The following is an 18,228-nucleotide window of genomic DNA, read 5'->3' as shown; positions in this document are numbered from 1 at the left end:
TTAATTATCTGTGTTTCCATTTATAGGAACTTACCTAGCCATATGGCCTGTTGCCTCTGCCAATTTAAAAATACCATTGAGGTTGTCTGTAAGAGAGTCAAGCTGTGTTCTGACAGTGGATGCCTGACAGACTTCACACGTTGTGGTGAGTCTCAACTGTGGGATAATAAGTTTTTAATTTTATTTTATTTTTAATCAATGATGATAATTTTTAAAATTAATTTAAAATTAAAATTAATGATGCAATTTCATTATTTTAATTCATTCATTCAGAGTTCCAGCTCCCTAAGTTTCTAAGAACTACCCCCTTGGTAAGAATCAGTGTTGGTTACATTGTTAAGCTAATTGTTGCTCAGTTACATTGTTAGCTTAATAATGTTACTGATCCACCTACATAAAGGGACAAGAGAAAGGAATGGAAGCGGGAAGGGAATTAACATTAATGGCCACATATCCTATGCTGTGCCCTCTGCAAATGAGAACTTATTGATATAGTGCATCACAGTTTGTAAACTGATTTTATATACATTAGGTCTCAAGTACCATTTGTCTTATAGGACAGGTGTAAATATGTTTTTATTTTGTTTGTTTTTGCAATTTTATAAAGAGTACAAGTGACGCTATTTTATGTCCCATTTGGAGCCTGAGATTTCTGGTTCCATAACCGGAAGCTGCTACCTAGCCCTTCTAATGGATGGGAGAGCTAGTTTATTCTTAGACTGTCCAGCTCTTAACTTGCTCTGAATCTGAAACTTTTCTATCCAGAAAACACTCAGGGGCTTTCAACTATTTTGCTATATATTAGATTTATTGGCACTAACTTGGTGACTTCCAAAATGTGCTTTCATGCCCCTGTAGCTTGAATACAGGTCTCTATCACTGATGTAGAGCACATCATAAATAATAACACTTTGCTACTTATATAAAGACAATATTAAAAAAAAAAAAAAAGACAATATTGCTGATTTTTCAACACATTTTTTTTTTTTTTTTTTTGTCTGTGACACACAGCTTGTGGGATCCTAGCTCCACAACCAGGGATTGAACCCGGGCCACAGCAGGGAAAGTGCCGGGTCCTAACCACTAGACCACCAGGGAACTCCCCCAAACAATTTTTTTACTAGTTGTATTACTCCCTTCTCCCCCAGAAGTGGGCAGAAAAGGCATTTTTAATTTCCTTTTACAGGTGAGGAGAAACAAGATCAGAGGTGTTAAGTGCTATGACCCTAGTGCCCCGATCTCCTCTCCCCAGTTTGGGGCTCTCTGCAAGCCCATGCTCCTCCTTTCTCATGACACTTCCCTCCTCCTTTGACCCTCAGGAAAAATACTTTTAATCCTTTTGGAAGAGAAGCCCAGCTACACAATGGTATACATTACCTTCACACAGTCAGAAGCTTTGGATGGTTCCCCAAGTAAAGCTGGAAATATTAGAAGTAAAATGAAATGAAAGCAAAGTAGCCATCTGACAGAAGTTGCTTTTTCCCTTCTGCATTTTGGACCGCAAGTATTATTCCATTGATTTGTCGAACATTCCATGTTGGCCTACAATTGGGCAAATCTCTTATACCCCAGATCCCTGCTTAATTTTAACAAAGAGCTCGGGCGGACATAGTGTTTTTTTTTTTTTCTGTATAGAGCCTTTTGTTTTGAGGGCTGGGATATGTGGAATCAGGGACTGAGCAAAGGACTCGGTGGGTGGGTGGAGAAGGAAATGTCCAGATGACGACCTGTTAACGGCGGTCGTTGTCGTGGTCATCTGTGATAGTAGCAAGGACACAAGCACACTAAAGAGGTGGATAGAGGAAGGCTCACACTCCTCTGCCTCTGAGGAAGGACAGGATCGGGTATATAAATTTGAGGAGTCACAGTAGATCTGCAGAGAGTCCAGCTGAGTAGGGGAATATTTGTCTTCCAGCCTTGGAGTTTCTTCAGTTCTGGCCCCTGGGAACCAGTGGAGTAATCCTGAATATAGTTAGTATATTTCACGCTACAGAATTTTATGAGTAGATAGCCAGTTTTTCAAGAGATATCTTTTTCGCATTTTGTTGTTGCCAGTCATAGGCTTAAGTGTGTGTTTCTTTTTCTCCTAAGTGGCACTCAAATGTTGAGTGATTCCTAATTTATTTGGCTGTGGACTGACTAAAAGCTGTCCCATCAGTCTTCAATGATCAAAAACAGTTATTTTTGACAGATGAAGAAACATCTATAGGGAATGCAGAAGGATCGTTGATAAAGGCGTTACAAGCCTGGAAGAAGAACAGCAGCGAGCTGACTTGAGTCAGAGAGGGCATCCTCAGATAAAGTGCTGTCAGCTTGTCAGGCTTCATGAACGAGCAGCTGGACTTTAATAATAGAAGTGATATTATCAGTGCACTGAATTACATACTGCCTTTTATCTCAGAGGGGAATCTAGGAGATGTGGAATCAACATTATTACCATTCATTCAACTTCTTTTTTCAAATACACAAGATGAAGATATGCCACTGGGCATTTTGAAAATCAATACAAGGAGCCCTTCTGTTAAAGCTGTACCCAACAATTCAACTAATAAAAATAAATTGAAGAAACTTCACTTTCTGGAAAATTTTTAGATGCAGAAACTGAAGAAAAATTTGATGAGGTTATAAAGGAAGAAAAACCTGCCACGCATACGCATTCCAACCATTTAAGTACCATGTTTAAACTCTACATCTTTCAAAAGAAATTGGAAGCTGCCCAACCACAGAAGGACAGCCTAGCAAAGATTGAGATTACAGAGAAACATCTGCTGAGAGTGAACAGGGTCCTCAGGGGCCCAAGGGGCATACAGAAAATGCACCTCAAAGCAGTGGGAGATGAGAGCGTCAGGAGGAAACAGAATGCCCAGCAATCTGTGGCGAACACTGCCGAAGAAAGAAGGCTCAGGAGACCATCCCCAAGAAAGCTGAAACAGCTTCTCATGGTGCAGAGGCCCAGGAAGCTGGTGGGAAAGTCGTCCAATGCAGAGTCTTCATTCATAAAGGAACACAAGGCAGCAGGCTCCTCTTCCCTGAAACAGTACTTCAAGGGCAGGCCTTTTGCCTCCATCCGTCCAAGATCCCCATCTGAGGTTAAAAGCAAATCAAAAGACTTATCCCACACTATTTTTGTTTTAGAAGCTGTAAAGGCTAGAGTTAGAAATATTGAGGCTCCTGAACTAATCTCACCTTCTGGTGAAAAATATATCTTGCATAAAACTCAGTCTCATCGGGTCCACAGAAAACCCAAAGTCAAAAGGAGTCGAAAGTTCAGAAAGAAAAGTTCACTCAATAGAATGATGCTTGCAAGCTCTCCATTCTCTGTAGCGAGGAGTCTCATAAATTCCCCTCCACGAGAGGCTGTTTCACCTTCAAGAGAAGTGACTTCTTAGGAAAATCCTTTTCTAGCATTATTTTCTCTGTCAGACCATCCTACAGAACACACTACTTCAGAAAACAATACTGCATAAAATGTTTCTGATGAAATTGTTTCTAGAGGAAACTCTACTCTGCCAGGAGGAAACGGCCCTGGAAACACTACCCATGGGAACGTCTTCACTGCACATTCTACTGTTGCTGCAGACAACAGTATGCCAACTGTTCAACACACCAACAAAACACAATGGGAGTACCACAACACGGGCACTGAATTATCCTCCGAGCCCACAGACTTCACTTTCCCAGGGCTCACATCCCCAGGTGATCAAGTTGAAACTCAGCTAAACCAGCAGCTACAGTCCCTCATCCCCAACAATGACATGCGAAGGCTCATTTCTCATGTTATCCAGACTTTGAAAATGGACTGCTCAGAGACCCACGTGCAGCTGGCCTGTGCCAACCTCATGTCTCAAACAGGCCTCCTGATGAAACTTCTCAGCAAGCAGCAAGAAGTAAATGCTTCCAAAGCGGAATGGCATACGGACCAGTGGAAAACTGACAACTATATCAGTGAGAGCACAGAAACCCAGAGTGAGCAGAAAGAGCAGGAGTCAAGTGAGGTGAGGATAACCCCTGACACATGGGAGCTGGACTTTTACTCAGTTTAGGACATGCCATTAACGTGCCCAAGCAGGAATACCATGGGCTCCTAGTCTGTATCTTATCTTCAGCCATGAAACTGGCTAAGACAGTGATCTCCCACTTTGCTCGTTTAGAGAGTGTGCCACTATTCCTAGGGTAGATGAGAAAAGGCATAACACAAGATAAATAATGTGTAGATAAATAAACTGTAGAAGAAATTGCTAATGATAAGATTAATAACATTCAATTTGGCTTGTTCTTATAGAAGCTAGTCGCCTGAAAGGATTGGGTTTTATAGTATTTTAAGAATAGTTAACTATCATTTAGAATAGGATTAAAAATAGTTAGCTTTCATCCCTTCCATCTCCTTGTTTTAAAAAAACTGTTATTTATTATTTTTAGCTCACAAAAGAAGTTCCAGGATATGGCTATAACAACAAACTCATCTTGGCAATATCTGTAACTGTAGTAGTGACGATTTTGGTTACAATTCTCTGTCTCATTGAGGTAAGGATGATAATTAATTCAGATTCAGAACCCACAAACTGAGAATCAAAGCCACCTTTCCTCCTCCTACTACTTGATTCTTCTCTTTAATCATGAGGACTGAATACACATGGTTGGGGATGTAGGGGCTGGCCTCACTCAAAGCTGACAAAAGGTAGAACATATGAGTCCCTTCTGTAATTTGGCAAGGAAACTTCACTTCTCATCCTACTGCTTTTTATGCCCCTACTCTCTATTCCCTTTATCCAAACCTCATAGAATTTTAACCGGGAGAAACGTTAGACAGTAGCTTGTCTCTTCCTTTAATAATAAGGAAATGGAGAAGGAGAAAGGGAAAATATCTTGCCCCATGGTCATACTGCTAGTGATTATCAAAAAGAAGAGGGTCCCTTTCCACTGAGGACTTCTCTACTGATCGCACTGTGCTTGGGCTGTGAGCTACCTTTTATGTCACAATTCAGTATACACATACCATATGGACATAAGTAGTTTCTGAAACAAACTTATTGTGCACTCTGATGTTTTTCTCTTCTATTTGTATTCAAAAAGAGTATTTTGTGTTTCCCTGCTGGTCATGGCCTTTAAACTGATCCCACAATTCACTGACACCTCAGTGACAGCCTGCAGTATGAAAGTCAGAGAGGTATAGTAACTTTGCTCATTGGTTTCAGGTGTTTACTTGGTGTGATTCAACTTATAGGATAGAGCAGCCAGGAAAATAAAAGCACCTTCTCCCCACACCCACACCCCCAGCAAATGCTGCATGTGCGACTATATCCAAAGCGGACTGGTGTGAAGCGCATCTAGAGAGTAACGTGTTTCTGCCCAGCGCCGTTGTGCAGTGTTTTCTCTGCACGATGTCACTTGGCCAAGGACCGAGAAAGGTGAGGGGGGCTGAAAATCCTGCCTATACTCCATGCTAAGCTACATGTAAAAGTCTCCCCAGAGACACTAGAGGGCCATTTTGGACAGACACAGAGAACTGGAAGGACAGCATGCATGCAATGATTTTCAAGATCCCAGGTCTCTTGTGATTTTGGTCATTGTGATTATGGACTGAGGTACCCATTTAGTCCTAATACGACCAGAGATAACACACTGTGAGAGAGATGAAAAATGACATGTAACACTAACTGTGTGTGTTTTCCTCCAAGGGGCTTTTTTCGATTTCTGCTGCGTAAGAGAAGCTCAGGGGAAAGTGAGAGTCAGGTAAGTTTGAGGAGGAGAAAGTACTGTGGCCAGAGAAAGCAGGGGAGATGCAGAATTAATATTTCCCTTTCTGTTTCTAGGAGGGCTCTTTCGGGAGAACGCGGCCACTTTGACATAGGGATACGTATAGGCCTCTCAACACCACACGCAAGGAAAGTATGGCACAAAAGCTACACGACGGGGAGTCTTCTGAGGAGGATGAGATATTTCTCCATCCCAGCAGAAGGCCCAGACTCGTCATCCAGAGCTCACTGAAGAGGTAGAACCACCTCCACTTCAGCAGGAGGCTCCACCTCAGCCTTCAGAGGTCCCTGAGGAACTAGAAACTCCAAGTCCTCAAGAGGCCCTCGCCCGGCCTTTGGAGACACTTAAGGAGCTTGTAGTTCGACCAGTAGCACATCATGGGGTAAATGAAGCTCAGCAGTCAAACTTGTACAATTTCACTATTACACCTATGGATCTGGCACTTACCATAACTCCACAGGTCACTAAATAGGTTGATCCTTCTCCAGTCCAGCAGGAGACCCTGTCTCAGCCTCCAGAGAGCCCTCAGGAGGTGAACCTTCTCTACTCTATCAAGACGCCCCAACTCAGGCTCCAGGTCTCCCTACTGAGTATGTACATGAAATTCCAGTGAATGAAGAGGTAGCATCTCTACCTGGCGTTCAGCGTCACGCTCATTCCAACTTGCCCAGTGTTACACTTCAACCTCTGGATTTGGAACTTAACCATCACTCCAGAGCCCACTACGGAAGCTGAATTTCCTACAGCTCAGCAGGAGGCCCTGACTCCTCCACCTCTTGAGCATCCTGAGGGGACAGAATCTTCTCCAACCCAACAAGAGACCTCAGCTATGCCTCCAGAGCCTCCTGGAGAGGTTGAGCCTTCAAGGGAGCAGGAGCAACCAGCTCAGCCTTCTGAGCCTCCTGGGGAAGTTGAACCTTCTCCAACCCAGCAGGAGCCCACAGGTCAGCCCCCAGGGCCTCTTGTGGACGCTGAGCCTTCTCCAAGTGAACAGGATCAACTGACTCAGCCTTCCGAGCCTACAGAGCCTCCTGAGGAGGTGAAAACAGCAACCCAGCAGGACATTCCAGCTCAGCTTTCAGAGTCTTTTGGAGAACCTAAAACCTCTGCAACCAAGGAGGAAGCCTCAGCTCAGTATCCAGAGACCCCTAATGAGGCAGAATCTTCTGCAACCCAGCAGGAGATCCCAGCTCTGTCTCCAGCGGAGATAGAAACTTCTGCAACCCTGCAGGAGCAACCAGCTCAGCCTCCAGAGCCTTCTTCAGGGGAGGTGGAACCTTCTCCGACTCAACAGGAACAGCCAGCTCAACCTCCAGAGCATCATGAAATGACAGTTTCACCTCCAAGTCACCCTCATGCTCAGCATTCAGACTTATCCGGTGTCACTGTCAAACATGCAGATGTGGAGCTTACCATAACGAAAGAACCCACTCCAGAGGTGGGACCTTCTCCAAATCAGCGCAAGCCTTCAGCTCAGCCTCAGTGCCCCTTACTAATGCAGAATTTTCTACAATGCAACATGAGGCCCCCACACTGCCTTCACAGCCACCTAAGGAGGTTGAACTTTTGCCAGTTCAGCAGGAGGCTCCAGCCGAACTCTAGAAGACAGTACACGTAATAAACCTTCAGTACAAGAGGAGACCCCAGCTCAGTATCCGGAGCATCGTGGAGAAGAGGTTATACCTGCCACAAGCCAGCAGTAGAGTCCAGATCAGCTTTCACAGGCTCCTGACGTACCTTCTCCACCTCAGCAGGAAGCCACAGCTCAGCATCCAGAGTCTCATGGTGAGGTGGAATCCTCTCCAACTCAGTCTCCAGAGCTCTCTAATGTGACTGTAGTTTTCTCTGCAGAGCATCCTGTGACAACAGTTTCTTCTCTAGGTCAGGATCAAGCTCAGCTTCTGCAGTGGCCCGATGTCACTGTTAAACCTGCGGATCTTGCACTTACAGTAACTCCAGCGTTCACTAATGAGGTTGAAACTTCTCCACCCCAACAAGAAACCTCGGCTCAGTCTACAGTGTCCCCTGAGCAGTTGGAACCTTTGTCAGTCCAGCAAGAATTTTCAGATCAGCATCCAAGCCCCTCTGAGAATGTTGAACCTTCTCCAGTTCAGCAGGGAGCCCCAACTCAACCTGAAGAGCTTCCTGAGGAAACTGACCCTTCTCCAAGCCAGCAGGAGAGCTCAGCTCAGCATCCAAAGCCCACTGAGTGGGTTGGACCTTCTCCAGTCCAGTATCAGCGCCGAACTCAGCCTCCAGGGGCCTCTACAGATGGTGCAGCTCAACCTTCAGTACATAATGAAGTGACATTCTCACCTCTAGGTCCAGGTGAAGTTGAACATCCAATGTTGCCTAATATCACAGTTAAACCCATGGATCTGGAGGTTGTCTTAACTCTAGAGCCCACTAATGAGGTTGAACATCCTCCAGTGCAGCAGGAGGACTCTACTCAGACTCCAGATCCCCCTGGAGGGATAGAGCTTTCTTTAATCCAGGACGAGGCCCCAGCTCAGTCTCCGGTTCCCCAGGGGAGCTCAGCTATATGTCCGTAGCCCCCTAAGAAGGTGGTACCTTCTCCCACAGAGCAGGAGCTTCAGGCTCATTCACCAGAACTCCCTGCAAAGGTGGAACTATTTCCAGTCCCTCAAGGCACCCTCCTCACCTTCTACAGCCCCCTGAGAACATGGAATCTTCTCCAGTCCAACAGGCATTCCCAGGCCTACCTCTGGAACCCCTTAAAGAGACAGAACCTTCTCCAGCTGAGCAGGAGGCCCCATCTCAGCCTCCAGCACCACCTAAGGAGGTTGTAGCACAAACTCCAGTGCATTATGAGATGACAATTCCAACACTAGGACAGGATCAAGCTCAGCATTTAAACTTGCCCAGAGTCACAGTTAATCCTTTGGACCAGGGTCTTCCCACAGCTCCAGAACCTACAACGGAGGCTGAATATTCTGCAGCCCTGCAGCAGACTGCATTTCCTCCAACATAGCCCGAGGTGACATTTCCAAATGCAGAGCAAGTTCAGGCTCAGCATCCAACCTTGACAGAGGTCACAATTCAACCTTTGAACCTTGAACTGACCATAAGGCCACAACCCACTAAGGAGGATGAACCTTCTCCAACCATGCAGGATAACTTAACACAGCCTCCAGAACCACCTAAGGAGGTTTTTGTAGCTCAGCTTCCAGTATATCAGAACCCAATAGTTCCAACACCAGAACAGGATCACACTGAGCGTCCAGCATCACCCAGTGTCACAGTTCAACCTTTAGACCAGGGGCTTACCACAACTCCAGAACCTACTATGGAGGGTGAACATTCCACACCCCTGCAGGAGACTATAGATCCTCCAACATACCACGAGGTGACACTTCCAAATCCAGAGCAAGTTCAGGCTCAGCATCCAACCTTAACTGAGGTCACAGTTCAACCTTTGGACCTGGAACCTACGTTAACTCTGGAATCCACTTTGGAGGTTGATCCTTCTCCAACCATGCAGCAGACCCAAGCTCAGCCTCCAGAGCTCATTAAGGAAGTCGTAGCTCAGTCTCCATTATACTCCAAAGTGACAGTTCCAGCGCCAGATCAGGATCATGCTGAGCATCCAGTATCACCCAGTATCACAGTTAAACCTTTGGACCTGGAACTTACCACAACTCCAGAACCTACTACAGAGTCTGAACATTCTGCAGCCTGGCAGCAGACTACAGCTCCCCCCTCCAAAACACCCTGAGATGACACTTGCACAGCCAAACCTGACTCAACTCACAATTCAACCTATGGATGTGGAAATTACCATTACTGCAGGATGCAATATGGAGACTGTACCTTCTCCAATCATGCAGCACACCCCAACTCAGCCTCCAGCGGCACCTCAGTATGTTGTACTTCAATCTCCATTCCAACAGGAGGTGACAGTTTCAAATCCAAGTAAGGATCAAGGTCAGCATTCAACATCATCCAGCGTCAGAGTTCATGATGTGGACCTAGAGCAAACCACCACTCCAGAATCCACTATGGAGGCTGGACATTGTACATCCCTCCAGCAGACTACAGCTTCCCCTCCAAAACACCCTGAGGTGACACTTGCACAACCAAACCTGACTCAAGTCACAGTTCTACCTGTGGGCCTGGGAGTTAACATATCTCAGCAACCAAGGGCATCTGAGACAGTTCTTTTTCCTTTGACTCAGTATTCAGTATCCACAGGCCTTCCTGGTGTAAAATATACCCCAGAAAAGAAGCAGCCGGAACAGAATGCCACCACGAACATCAGCATATGTGAGCTGTGTACCTGCAAAAATGAGATGCTGTCGTGTGTTGGTCTCAGCCCAAAGCAGAAGCTCCACAGAGTGCCTGAGCCAGAGCCTGACGCCTACAATGGCAGCTTCACCATCATGTAAGAATCGCCTCTCCTCATTTGTTGTCTGCATCCTGCCTGACATGGCAGCCTTTCTTCAGGTCTTCCTGGGTCCTCCTTTTCTCCCCAATCCACATTGACTGACTTTCTGTTTTCACCTTTTGTTTGTCAATGATTCCTTATCTTCCTTCTCCTCCTTACCATTTTTCCCTCTCCTCCAGTCTTTTACTTTTACTTGCCCTTATTTTTTCCTTCTCCATTTTTTACCCCATTATTTAATTCCTTAACACCTAATCTTCTCTCATCTTTATTCTATCGTCTTTACAGCAACATGTCCCTCTCCCCATCTCATTGGTGGTAATACAACAAAGTGGTTAAGGGTAGAAATGCCGGAGCCAGACTAACTGGGTTTGAACCCAGGTCTGTCATTTATTAGCTTTATGACTCAATTTCCTCATCTGTAAAATGGGGATTATGGTAGTCATCATGTCATAGTATGACTCCTATGACTCCTCAATCTCCCAATGACTCCAATCTCATTGGGAGATTTAGTTGAGTTAATATAGGTAAAGCTCTTCTGTCAGTGCCTAGCATATATTTTAGTGTAGCTATTATTATTATTCCATCCCTCAGTTATATCTAGAACTCAACTTTGTCCCCTGGCTTTCTATATGTAGCACCCATTTTGTGCCCAACCCAGGACTAAATACTCTGGGAGCCACAGAAGTATATGGCATTGTCTCCAGAAATGACAGTGACAAGTTGGAAGAAAGGGGATATGCCTTAAAAGGGAGGTAATACATAATTAAGTATGAAGAGAAATACAGATAGGTGGTGTAATTCACCAGAACCTGTAATCACAGGGGTGTGGAGGTCACGGAAGGCTGCATGGATAAGCTCAATGTTTAGCTGGGACTTAAAGATTGGCTGTGATTTGTCAGAAAAATAATAGGCAGTACAGTCTCGGCAAAAGTGTGACTGCAGGGATGATCAGAATTTTATAGATTAGTCTGGCTGAAAATAATTGGGTTAGGCAACAATGAAAGATAGGATTATAAAATACCTTGGCTATAGGCAATGGGTGTTTGAAAGTTCCGCTGTAAGATATGGGGAGCCACTGCAAGTTTTCAAGCAAGAGAGACAAATGATGAAGACAAGAGGCTTATTTTAAACACGAAGATGGGTAAGACAGGATTCCTTTTAGCAACTCATGATCTCATAGGTAAAATAAGCATATAAGCTCAAACCATAATGACAAAGTGCTGTGGAGGCACCATGAAGGAATAAAACTACATTTCTTCTAAAACAGTCATTTCCTCCTTCTATCCATTCCCCAGCTATTTGTTGATTTTATAAATATTTGAGTTTGCTTTATGTCCACGCGTTGGCTTTAAGTATGATAGACGATGCACATAAGCAGGACCTAGTCCATACTTTGAAGGAGTTTATACTCAGAGGAAATGGGTTGCAAAAAGAGCTATATTTAAAGAAAGAAATGAATATGGGCAATGAGAGCTACAAGTTGGTACTGGAGCGCAAAAGAAGGATAAAAGACTTCAAATTGGATCAGGGAAGATGTTACTAGAGCAATGCTGTTTAAACGGGACCTCGAAGGGCCATTGGGTATCAATGACAGACATCTTGGGAAGAATAAGGTTGCAAAAGGAAAGTGGGAGAAAGGCAAAACACAGGAAAAATACTCTGAGTACCTGTAGAGTACAAGTGGGAAGAGTAGGGGATTAGAGCCAGATCATCTAGGGCTTTGGAGGCCAAGCCAAGGATAACATGCCAAGCTAGCATGTTACCACAGCAGTGCTGTAAGACAAGCATTAGCCTGCAACAGAACCAACCACTTGGAGGGCTTGTGAAAACACAAGCTCCACCCCCACAGTTACTGATTCAAGAGGTCCAGAGTAGGGCTGAGTATTTGTATCTTCATTCATTCACAAGTGATGCTGGTATTTCAGAACCACTTCCGGCGAGTTAATCTGGGGATCGCGTGGAGGGTGGCTTAGAAAGGGAGAGGGTAGAGATGGAAACACCAGTCAGAAGACAGTTATACCCATCCAGGTGAAATGAGAGACTAAGCTGGAATCCATGGAAATAAGATAGTCAGCTATAGTCAAGAGTAGGTATTTTCGAATAAAAGTCAAAATGATAGAAAGTGTAATCCTGAATTAACATTACATATTAATGATAGGAATAACTTCCTTTCAAGTTGTGTGAAAGGTTATCTTTTACTTCTTCTGGTAATGAATTGGCGTAGAAAAGCAGAACTATACTGGGAAGTGTGTAAATATAAGAATATTCCTTTTAATAGAAGAAATTATAATGATATATAGAGATAAAAACTTTGGGCTCATAATGTAGAATTTGATTAGACCACAAAAGGTGGAATCTAATCAATGCTGCTTCTCTCAGGAAAGATTACCTCCAAAATCTGTCAGGATCTATAGTTGTATATTTAATTTATGAAGATCCTGAATGTGAGACTTTTAAGAGAGGTGAAGGCAAGGTTAGGAACTCTGAAAGGTTCAAATAGTAATTCCTAAGGTTTGGAGTTTAGAACAAAGCTTCTTATTTATTATTATCATTCTAACCTCTACTAGTTATTCCTACTAATTAGATATCTAATAGCAAATTGAAGCTATATATTCCTTTTAATTTTCCTAGAGATTTTTCCTGCAATAAAACAGCATCTGTCGAAAAAATTACATTAGAACTACTACCTTTTTTGCAGTTTATGTAAGTTACAAATATAACTTCATTATATTTGGAATTTTTATAAAGCTTAATTTTTTATAAAATTGATTTGTTACTCATTTTGAAAGATGATTAAAATTACCAGTAAAATTTTGTAGCAAATCCTTTTTGTCTCTAGCAAAGATTAGTGTGAGAATTATTACACAGGTCAGAGTGAATCACTAGAGAGCAGTGGTTCTCACCCAGGGTGATTTTGCACGCAGGTGACATTTGGTAGTGTCTGGAGACATTTTTCCTTGTCAGATCTGTATATGCTACTGGCATCTAGTGGACAGAGGCCAGAGATGATAGTAAACATCCAAGAGTGTGCAGGAGAGCCTCCCACAGCAAAGAATTATCCAGCCCAAAATGTCTGTAGTGCTGCCTTTCTAGAGAAATAAAGATCACTTAACACAAGTATTTAATGAGCATTTACTATTTTGTATCTAATGCACCACATATATAATCATGAAAGTATAAATCATAATATCTTCCACAGTGAGATTTCTTTAGTGCATGGAGGGAGTAGTGATGTTATGTTTCATCGTATATAAATTAGAATTACTGCCAAAGGATAAATATTCTGAAAGTATATATATTTTTCTTTTTATTTTGCTTGTGTCTTTCTTTGTAGAAATCTTGGTTGCAGTTTACTCACAGAACTGAGCTTTGGAACGTTTCAGGCCTGGCATGGAATGAAGTTTTTACACAAGTAGTAAGTGAAATAGAAGATGAATACATGTAAAAAACTGTGTATAAAAACATCATGCAGTTATTGGTTAGCTGGGTGTAAGCCCAGTATGAATTCTAGTAAGGATGTCTTGAGAGCCATTTATTTTTTATTTTTTTCAAATGAGGAAACTTAGGTACAAAGAGGCCAAGAGACTTGTTTAACTCATAATATGAAACCCTCTGCTTTCCATAGTACTGAACTTTGGCTCGGGCAATAAAAGGCACCAAGCAAAAACACTCAAATTAGCATTGTCATGGAAACCCACCGATGCCTCTTCAATATGCGAATGGCCCATGAAGTTCCACTTTTGAATTTAACTTTGAATCCTCCTCATGTGCAAAGTTCCTAACTGCTTAAAATGTATGCAACACAGAGCTGCAAAGAACTAAGTTTAGCACCGAATTCGTCAGGGAGCAAATGGTGTGGGTGCTTCCCCAACCATTATTAGCTCTTTTAAATGGTAAAGCAGAAAGAATTCCTGAACACGCACCACAGGGCATTCCCCAGTCACCCAGAACATTATTTTTCAAAAAGCATATATCTCTGAAGTGTAATGTTTGTGGCCAATAGGAACCTTTGAGATATGGAAAAAGACGTTGTTTGTGTTCAGCTGTAGTGTGAAAAATATAAAGAAAATACATTGCTGTAGCCTAGTACAATATACGTTCTTTGCTGACTACTCTTCAATAAGAAGTGTGGGTTTTACACCCCTTCAGCTCAAAAATTCTGTGATTTCTCATGACACAAGGAAATGATAGTGGGTACATTCAATGGACCGAAGGCGATTTTAGACTCAAGGCAAAAAAGAGCTCTTCTACACCTGACTTTGGAAAAGACTCTCTTACCTGTCTTGTGGGTCAGAAATCCAGTTTCACACAGTTCACACATTTTGGGTTAATGAAGGTGTTGAGGCTGTGTCTGGAACTGGATTAGAAATTCCTGCAGATGCCTATCTTTAGCGGCCTCCTTCCTTTCCCTTGTTAGTTTGCTGTTGTCTACCTTGGGGAGAGAGCACCAAGGGTCAGTTTTTCTTTTGCCAGCACATCGGAGAGCAGGCTGATGAGGTCCCTTCACCAGGAGGTTTTAGTAGCGTCAGTACAAGGTCTTAAACTCACCACCTTTCCTAAACATCCTATAACACCAAGAGTTCCTTATAAGAGTCAGAGTTTCACTATAGTTATGTAGGCAACACTGGAAAATATATTGTGGAAATCAATCAATCAATCAATCACAGTTTAAAAATTAATGAATTCATTCAAAAACATTCACTGAGTACCATGCCCACTGTGTGTCAGCAGTGTACTACGTGCTGGGGATACAAAGACACATAGGGCAAGGACATTGTCCCCAAGAAGCTTTCATACTGGGAGGAGAAAGATGAAAGTTGATGGGAAAACATAGATGAGAGCCATTCTAGCATCTATGCAGCAGGGTAACAAGGTGAGGGAGGGGGTGATGAAGTAGAAAATGGGTGGTAGGTTAGAAAAGATTTGTAATGGAAGAGGCACCAACTTGTTCCTTTTGAATTTGTTTTCCTCTCTAATGACCGAAAAAGTTAGTGAAAGAATCAGAACTATCTGGTGTTGGAAATAAATTAGTACTGTACTCCTAAAACTCGTTCACAGTTACTTTCAAAAGATTGTCACAGTATAGTAAGTCTTTGTTTTGGGCTAAGTCTTTCTAATAGACAAAGCTAATTTGATTCAGGAAACATTTGCCATGGTGAGATAAAAACTTTATTGCATCTCTTTCCAAAGGCAAGCCACCCAGGGAAGATGCCACCCTCGAGTTAAGTCATTTTACTACCTATAATGACGTATTCTTGGGGTGTTTATAAGTTGCCTGCATTAAATAAGTTTGGGAAAGGGCCCCAGCTGAGGTGGATTTATCATGAATTCAATGAAGCTTAGGCTTCAGGGCTCCTCACTTGCATAGGTCCCTTCCAAAGTCTTGAGAGGGGTCCTAGCGATTTTTGTATTCACAACTTTGCATGTTTTTATTAGATAGGATTTCCCAAAGTAGATGAGGTTCAGGCCCCACAAAACCTTGATTCATCACCGGGTTTCAGGTAATTATAAGTCAGTAGGTTTCTTGAATGAAGCTTCTATGTTATTGACAAACATCAGGTGAAGTAGTTAGCAGTGTGGTAGTCTATTTTAAATCCGAAATCTACCTCAAAGATGAACCAAGAGTTTATTAATTACTAAAGTACCACTTTTTGACTGGTGGTGGTAATCATATCTGTCTCAGATAAAATCAGGAATGAAATATATTATGGAAAAGGAGCAGTGGTTGATAATCCTAAATGTTAAGTATACTTTTTCTTTCTGACTTTATAGTGTTTCTCCTTTATTCACCTAGGCAGGTCCAGACTGATGGCTTATTTTTAAAAATTCTTTTAGTCACTTCATTGGTTCTAACAATACAAGCTCCATGATTTTAGAAACTGAAGGACTCTACAATGTATACAGGCTATATAACTTAACCAGACAGAGTGCATTCACATGCTGTCTTGTCTGTGGTACGCCAATATTGAACCAAGAACAAGAGAGAATAAGAGGAAAATCAAAGCCGTATCCCTTTTAAATTATTTACCCCATTTTGGAGAATATCAGTGAGGGAGGGGGGCCACACTATGAAGGCAAACTGAGCTGTGGTCACAGAGCGGCCCTAACGCTCCCCCAGTCAACTAGCATTGGTTTCCTTTAGATAGCTATGTACACGCAAAAGCTTACACACTTCAGGGTGTTGTCATCACTTTTTGCTATGTACTAGAATCCTGGCAGCTTCTCAGATTTAGAAAGGCGTAAATGCTAAAAACAAAAATAACTTGGGTCTGCCCTTTGCCATGATTTAGGGTGGCTGTTTTATTTGTAATAGTTCAAACTTTTGAGACTGTCACACCTAGCAACTACTATATTTTCTTCTCTCAACTGCATCTTATTCTTCCCACCTGTAGTATTTTCTCCCATTCTATATGTTTTTTTTCACTTTCTTGATAGTGTCCTTTGAAGCACAGACTTTTTAATTTTTATAAAATCCCATTCATCTATTTTTCCTTTGGTTGTTTGTGCTTCGGGCATTACATCTAAGAAACTGTTGTCTAATGCAAGGACTACTCCTGTGTTTTCTTTTAAGAGTTTTATAGCCTTTGCTCTTACATTTGGATATTTGATCCATTTGGAGTTAATTTTCATATATGGTGTGAAGTGTAGGAGTGCAGCTTCATTATTTTGCGTGTGGATGTACAGTTGTCCCAGCATCATTTGAAAAGACTCTTCTTACCACATTGAATTGTTTTGGCATGCTTGTTGAAAATCAATAGACCATAAATATGAGGGTTCATTTCTATACTGTCATTTCTGTTCCATTGATTTACATGTCCTGTCTTATGCCAGTACCACACTGTGATTGCAGTAGCTTTGAACTGAGTTTTGAAACCAGGATGTGTGAGTCCTCCCACTTTGTTCTTTACCAACATTGTTTTGGTTATTCTGTTTCCTTGAATTGCCATATGAATTTTAGAATTAGCTTGGCAATTTCTGGAAAGAGGTCAGCTGGGATTTTGATAGGATTTGCAATGGAACCATGGGTCGATTTGGGAAGTCGTGACATTTTAATATGACTATCTTCCAGTCCATGAATCCAGCATGTCTTTTTATTTATTTAGATCTTCTTCAATTTCTTTCAACAGTTTTTTACTTTTCAGTGTGAATCTTGTACTTACTTGGTTAAATTTTTCCCTAAGTATTTTATTTGTTTTGATGCTGTTACACATGGAATTGTTTTCTTAATTTCACTTTTGGATTACTCATTGCTGGTGTGTAGAAATCTTTTTTTTTTTTGTGTGTGTGTGGTATGCTGCCTCTCACTGTTCTGGCCTCACCCGTTGCGGAGCACAGGCTCCGGACGTTCAGGCTCAGCGGCCATGGCCCACAGGCCCAGCCGCCCCGCGGCATGTGGGATCCTCCCGTACCGGGGCACGAACCTGTGTCCGCTGCATCGGCAGGCGGACTCTCAACCACTGCGCCACCAGGGAAGCCCTAGAAATAATATTGATCTTATATCCTGAAACCTCGCTGAATTCATTTATTAATGCTAACAGTTATTTTCCTAGATTCCCAGGAATATGTCTTGTGGTCTTCCAGTTTCCCAGGAATACATTGGCACATTTCTGTCTCTGTGGACATCTCATTCCTCAGCTTTTGTTTTTAAGCTTTTCGGTTGGGCTGTTTTTTGCCCCAAACTGTTATCCATTGTCTCATGCAAGTGCCATGTTAAAGTATTTGCTTCAAAATGTTTTCCGAAATGCCACCTGAGGAGAGGCTTTTCTCACTAGACTGCTGATGGTCAGGTCAAAGACAAGCCTTTCACGTGAGGTCTTCCAGGGGACCACCAGACATGTAAAACAATGACAGTTCTTTGGGAATGAGTCTTTTTGAAGGACCTCCCAGACCATGCTGCTCCTTCTGATACCAGGGGTGTGGGCTGTTTTTCAAGGCTACCACTGGCATGGAGAGCAAAGTTCAAGGACAAGTTCAAGCAACACAGATCTCATTGTTCTTACAGAAATGAATTTGTTTTCCTTGAATAAATTGCTCCCCACTGTGTTGCGAGCCTGTTGGTTAAATTT

The 18,228-nt window shown here is 42.6% G+C and overlaps 1 protein-coding gene across 1 annotated transcript in view; it reads left to right on the top strand.

Annotated features, from left to right (window-relative positions):
• The window catches only part of LOC307174982 (uncharacterized protein), a 90,856-nt gene that overhangs the window by 24,446 nt on the left and 48,182 nt on the right, over window positions 1-18,228 (top strand). The window contains exons 7-15 of the mRNA XM_079899676.1: window positions 27-145; window positions 1,320-3,995; window positions 4,420-4,524; window positions 5,679-5,733; window positions 5,814-7,372; window positions 7,512-8,276; window positions 8,429-8,650; window positions 8,750-10,159; window positions 13,497-13,577. Coding sequence (XP_079755802.1) covers window positions 6,587-7,372; window positions 7,512-8,276; window positions 8,429-8,650; window positions 8,750-9,493 — 2,517 coding nt within the window. The 5' untranslated portion in view covers window positions 27-145; window positions 1,320-3,995; window positions 4,420-4,524; window positions 5,679-5,733; window positions 5,814-6,586 and the 3' untranslated portion in view covers window positions 9,494-10,159; window positions 13,497-13,577. The remainder of the gene's footprint in view (window positions 1-26; window positions 146-1,319; window positions 3,996-4,419; window positions 4,525-5,678; window positions 5,734-5,813; window positions 7,373-7,511; window positions 8,277-8,428; window positions 8,651-8,749; window positions 10,160-13,496; window positions 13,578-18,228) is intronic.

This window comes from Stenella coeruleoalba (assembly GCF_951394435.1).
Source record: "Stenella coeruleoalba genome assembly, chromosome: 1".
Classification (NCBI taxonomy): Eukaryota; Metazoa; Chordata; class Mammalia; order Artiodactyla; family Delphinidae; genus Stenella; species Stenella coeruleoalba.
Note: the sequence above shows the minus strand (reverse complement) of the source record. Positions and strands in the feature narration are given on the sequence as shown.